This window comes from Loa loa (assembly GCF_000183805.2).
Source record: "Loa loa unplaced genomic scaffold supercont3.167, whole genome shotgun sequence".
Classification (NCBI taxonomy): Eukaryota; Metazoa; Nematoda; class Chromadorea; order Rhabditida; family Onchocercidae; genus Loa; species Loa loa.
In genome coordinates this window covers 22920-28410 of record NW_018108347.1, presented here as the reverse complement: position 1 = coordinate 28410, position 5491 = coordinate 22920, and the positions used below count along the sequence as shown (strand labels likewise).

General features: G+C 33.1%; 2 protein-coding genes across 2 annotated transcripts in view; both read left to right on the top strand.

Moving 5' to 3' along the window:
* Nucleotides 1-1659, top strand: part of LOAG_17987 (hypothetical protein) — a gene marked incomplete at both ends in the record, with an annotated part of 5215 nt that extends 3556 nt beyond the window's left edge. The window contains 4 exons of the mRNA XM_020450657.1: nt 272-371; nt 786-870; nt 1012-1236; nt 1600-1659. Of these exons, the coding sequence (XP_020305637.1) occupies nt 272-371; nt 786-870; nt 1012-1236; nt 1600-1659 (470 nt within the window). The remainder of the gene's footprint in view (nt 1-271; nt 372-785; nt 871-1011; nt 1237-1599) is intronic.
* A 1735-nt stretch (nt 1660-3394) lies between these two features.
* On the top strand, nt 3395-5383 carry LOAG_12216 (60S ribosomal protein L10a). The gene is made up of 4 exons (XM_003147730.2): nt 3395-3593; nt 4174-4327; nt 4507-4674; nt 4788-5383. The coding sequence occupies exons 1-4, from the start codon at nt 3436-3438 to the stop codon at nt 4956-4958; spliced, it is 651 nt and encodes a 216-aa protein (XP_003147778.1). The 5' UTR covers nt 3395-3435; the 3' UTR covers nt 4959-5383.
* Nucleotides 5384-5491: the final 108 nt, after the last annotated feature.

The window sequence follows — 5491 nt, the reverse complement described above, 5'->3', positions numbered from 1 at the left end:
GGTATTCATATCAGAATTCTTTTATTTCTTTCTTCTTCCATTTTATCTATTAAAGTGGAAACTTTATTGCCTTTTCATATTTTATGGCTACTTTAACTTGAAACAACAAATTTGTCGGGATCAAGTACTTTAAAATTTGTTATCAGTTTTTTCAACTTTTATGTTCTTTGCTTATTTACTTATCTGAAGTCATTTTTTTCTTTCTCCTTTTTGTTTATACTATACTAAATTAATTTTCGTTTATACCAAATTAATTTTGTTACATAAAAAGTTGCCTTATGGTCGGTAGCAACCGGACTTGTTTACTTTCGCCATCAACAATGCCAAAATATTGCGATAGGTGCTTGGCTTGATTTTGTTGTTCGGATTCGGTTGGTTTCTATTTCGTTTACCATTTTTCCGATTTAGCTATTCAGGGACTTCCTTTCTTAAATATTACCAATTTTTAGTATTTCAGGTTCTCAGGTTCTTGTCTAATGCTTGCATTAAACTTCGAGATTTTGTGCGATAAAAGATTTTTATGATTTTTTGACAAAAAGTGGTGTGCAGCTTGAAGTTTTAAATTTCACTTCGCAGTTTTTTCATTTCGTAACATTTGCCATGCAAGCTTGTTGAGAATCCTTTTTTTTCAACTATATGAGGGTAGTAAAGTGGTGATAGTTTTAGCTCACAGATAAACTTTTTTTTTTGAAGTTAGTGGCTAATATTTTTTTGAAAATTTTTGAAGTTAGTGTCTAATAAAGAGTATGGAATTTCCTTTTGAAGTTTTATTTTTAACTTTATAGGCATGGTGGTGTTTTAGAAGCTCATAAATTGAAGTATTCAGAGATCCAGATGGTACCGACAAGGGAGTTTGAGGGTAAAGCTCAGGTAATTGTTAGCTTCTGTTTCATAAAGGTAAATTAAAATACTAACATGAAATCGTCCATTTTTTGTTTCTAATAGCTCATGGTGAATGAGAATCATTCCCATTAATATGCAATCATATGATGATATTCCTGAAATTTCTAGATATGTCAGAAAATGAAGATACCGGAAAATTCACCCGAAAAAGATTGGATTTGGGAGAGTGATGTTGTTGGAAAAGTTTTGGTAGATTCGGAGCAATTTAAAAACTCAGTGATGGATCAGTGGGATGATTTAGCTGGAAGTATTGCATATGTCTGGATTTCTTGCGATCAGTTTAACTCTACAGTGCGTTGGAAATTTCATTCTTTCGTCCAGCCTAACGAATACGTTAGTTTATATTATACACATCATTTATGTGTTAGTTTATGAGTATATTGTACACGTCATTTATACATTAATTTATATTACACGTGTCATTTATACGTTAATTTGTATTATATACGTCAGGTAACATAGTTTATATAGTTACATTCATTTGATGTTTGTACGTTTGATTGGTTGTTTTGCTAAATTATTTGTATAGACAAAAATTTGCACCAAATTCTCATTTCAGTATATGAGGTGCTAGAATTCATTCCAAATGCTAAGAAGTACAGTAAGATTTTGAGTTGAGTCAACGATGAAGCACTTGAGATCATGCACTGTAATTTTATTCAGCATTGTATCATTAAAATTTCAAATACTTTTCAGACAGAAACAGAAGAAGATGCTGAAAATATTGAACGTTTCGCAGATTTGGTTATATTGTAACGCCGAAATTCCTTTTCTTTTTTTTTTTGTCGAATTATTCATTGATAAATTTTTCAATTTGAAGAAGATTTTTAAGCGCTTTGATAATGGTGTTTAAAGATTTGATAATCACCTCAGATCTTGCATCGGATATTGACCTTTGAAAATATTGATTTTTCAAAGATACTGGTCTTGGATAATGAACCTTAAAAGATATTAAATTTTCAAAGTCTTCTTTTCTTCTTCTCTGTTCTGTTTCGTTTAACAATTGTTTTTTTTAACCTGTTTCGTGTTCTTTTGTGTCATTATTGTTTTATCCAGTCCAATTATTGAAATAATATCTCATATTGATATGAGATAACTTGATTTTTTCAAGAAAACAATAACCAATAAGGTATAGCTCACTGATATTTCGTTATTAATCGGCACCAAAAGGTGATGGTTCATTGAAATCTATCGCAACCGATCGATATTGAAAGATCCTTTACGGAATAATTGTGTGAGTTCTTTCAATTATGTGAGGATATTCGTATACAAATAGTAAATTTACCATTTTAAAAGTTTCCGCATGAAGTAGTAGGTTGTGAACTGGAAATAGATGATATATATATATATATATATATATCCGATAAAGATGTTTAGGATTTGAGACGCTGCTGAACAGTTTTATTCATGCTACAACATATGTTGTACAGATGGTATAATCGATTCATCTAATAGGAATTCTGGAATTTCTGAAGTAAAATTAAAAATAATGGATTGTAATCAACATAGTCCGATCAACAAGAAATCTTTCCTTTTACATCTTGTTTTAGTTGAGTTATTGTTTTACATTACTTTTGTCTTTGTTTTTTCTCTTTTATTTATGCTCATATATTATAAAAGGAAATCAGTGGTATTATGATCTGAATGTTTCATTTTGGTCTGATCTAAAAATACTCTACATTCGTGGTAGATTTTCTGTAAACATCAAACATGATAATGCAATTGAACAAATTAAGAATGATTTGAAGGTGGTTGTCTATCTTTCCTTGTAGAATTACATGACACGGGAAAAACTTGACGATTTATTCTAAGTGTTAGTTTGACAGGCTAAATTGGATGGAAGTAACTTTTCAGGAATATGATTTGATGGGCAGATAGTCTGGCATTTGATAGTGCTAAGCAACTAGCATGAAATATACTAGACTGGATGAAGGGGAAGAGCAGTTGCGCTCATACTCGCATATAAATGCATTTTTGCAAGTTTCCGGATTAGTTTTCAAAATCTAGATTGTAATGCCAAGATGTGAAGTCGGTTTTAAAATTAAAATTGGGAAGCCGGATGGTTTATCAATATAACAGGGTATAGGGCTGCAAATTTCAATTTTGACAATGGGACGCGTTTTAGATTATGGTGCAATGCGAATTTTGGGTACCTAGGCAGGGTGGCTGCAAGTTTATTTATTGGTTTGGTGGTGTGTGTACGTGACTGTAGGTGTTACAAGTGATGGGTACACTTACGTCGCACACATAAACGTACGTGGGAGATATGTGCACATGTGTTAGTATGTGTACATGTTCCTTTTACCAAAATTCCGCTTTTATTGATGATTTTTGAGAAATGTTGGGTTTGGTTGTCCAAAAGCGCAAATCTCCCCGTATTTGCTTCAGAAATGCAATTTATCCAATACAAACGGTAACAATATTATTTCCATGCGTGGTAGACAAAATATTCGTAGGGACATAATGAAAACGATTAGCATCTAATTCGTGAAATTTGCAGGTATTATTCACTACGCGTGAAGGTACTATAAAATGAGTAAGATTCCACGTGATACGCTAATCGAATGTGTCAATGAGGTGTTGAAGGCGTCGAAGGAGAAGAAGCGGAAATTTCGTGAAACAGTAGAATTGCAAATAGCACTGAAGAATTATGATCCTCAGAAAGATAAACGTTTCAGTGGATCAGTAAGGTATTACCAACAGCCATCATCAGCGCCAATTAATTCATTTCTACAGCATGCCTACTCTTTCCATTCATGTTTAACAACTGATAGGGATGAGCAGGAAGTCGTTTAATATAAACGGCGATGACTCTAACCCAGAGTCTTGAAATAATGGGGAGGATTTCATGCTGATTACTGTTTTTCATTGTTTGAAATCCGATCTGATTATGTTAATAAATAACGAACGAACAGTAAGCATTACGTTCCTTCTTATTATCAAAAGAATGATAGAGGAATTATGAGTTGATATGAAAGGGTGACAGGATTATTTGGGTTAAGAGAATGAAAAATTCATTTCATTCATTGTTCGAATGATAGTGAGTGGATGAAATAGAATAAGATAGAGACAGAATACCGTAGGACAGAATGCTATTAAAAAAGGGATTGAGTGGAGTTGGATGAAGCAAAGAGAAAGTAGAATATACAAGGTAGATATAGCAAGTAGAATATAGCAAGGTAGATCTCCTTTTATGTCAAGATTTTAAGTTGACAGAAGTTTCTGAAACATTTCTTTGTAGTTTCGGTTCTCGTTACATTTACAATTTAGGCTGAAAAATATCCCAAGACCAAACATGAAAGTGTGTGTACTTGGTGATCAGCAACACTGCGATGAAGCGAACGCAAACAGTATACCGTGCATGAATGCAGATGAATTGAAAAAACTGAACAAAAATAAGAAACTCATTAAAAAACTGGCAAAGGTTCCATTCACTTCTTTTCCATCAGTCTTTTTCGTTGATTGCACCGGTATCAGATATTTGCTGTTGGTTAATCTTTATTTGTCGAGCAGTTATAGTACTGGTCACTGTTATGTTTCGAGAAAAAAATATGTATTGTTGTCACTGATAGCAATGTTAGAAAAACGTTTCTCATTTTTCAGGGATATGATGCTTTCTTGGCTTCGGAAGCTTTGATCAAGCAGATTCCACGTATACTTGGTCCAGGTCTAAATAAGGCTGGTAAATTCCCAAGTGTTGTTGCTCATTCTGAAACATTAATAACTAAAATTGAAGAGATTCGTTCAACGATCAAATTTCAAATGAAAAAGGTAAGTGCTTTCATTATTTGAAATGGTCAAATGTTGTCAAAACTGCCATGTTTGGAGATTTCAAGCACTGATGGTTGTTCTTGACATTTATCAAAGCAAGATTTTAATTGCAGGTATTATGCTTATCGGTAGCAATCGGGCATGTTGGAATGACAACGGAAGAGCTCGTTTCTAATATCGCACTTTCTATCAATTTTCTTGTGTCATTGTTGAAGAAAAATTGGCAAAATGTGAGATCGCTACACATAAAAAGTACAATGGGGCCACCCCAACGACTTTATTGATTTTTGTTGTGTTGTCAACCGTTAGTGTTGTTGCATTATCTGAAATGATAAACTGTTTGTACTCGATTGGTTTGAATGTGTGGAACCTTCGAATTACACTATCGTTTGGAAGTCGGTGATGCCTTCTTAAGATAATCTCAAAAATGTCTGGTTGAGAAATTCGACAGTTCAGTGTGTAATTCCAGAAATGGTGTTCTATAATGGATCACAAATAAATAGAATGATAGAATTTTGCTGAAGGGACTTTTTGTAGCTGCAAGTGATAATATCCTTGTGATACATTCCGGAATTTTCTAGGTATCGGTGAACAATATTTTGCTAGTTTTTCTTGTTGAGATCTGAGGTTGCATATTGTAACATGATTGGCATAGTGTGTTTCCCAGAAGTTGGTAGAGAATAGTTGACATTTCCAACATACCTTCTCCGGATTCACTGAGTCGATGTATGCATTTTGAATGTAAATCTTATGGATTCATCCAACCGCATGTATCCGTTTCAAAATAAATTTTTAGATTTATTCAATTGAATGTATG

Coding starts and splice junctions, on each gene's coding strand:
- LOAG_12216 (XM_003147730.2), top strand. CDS start 3,436: ATGAGTAAGATTCCACGTGATACGCTAATCGAATGTGTCAATGAGGTG. Junction 4,328..4,506: donor TCATTAAAAAACTGGCAAAG/GTTCCATTCACT, acceptor CTCATTTTTCAG/GGATATGATGCTTTCTTGGC. Junction 4,675..4,787: donor TCAAATTTCAAATGAAAAAG/GTAAGTGCTTTC, acceptor TTTTAATTGCAG/GTATTATGCTTATCGGTAGC.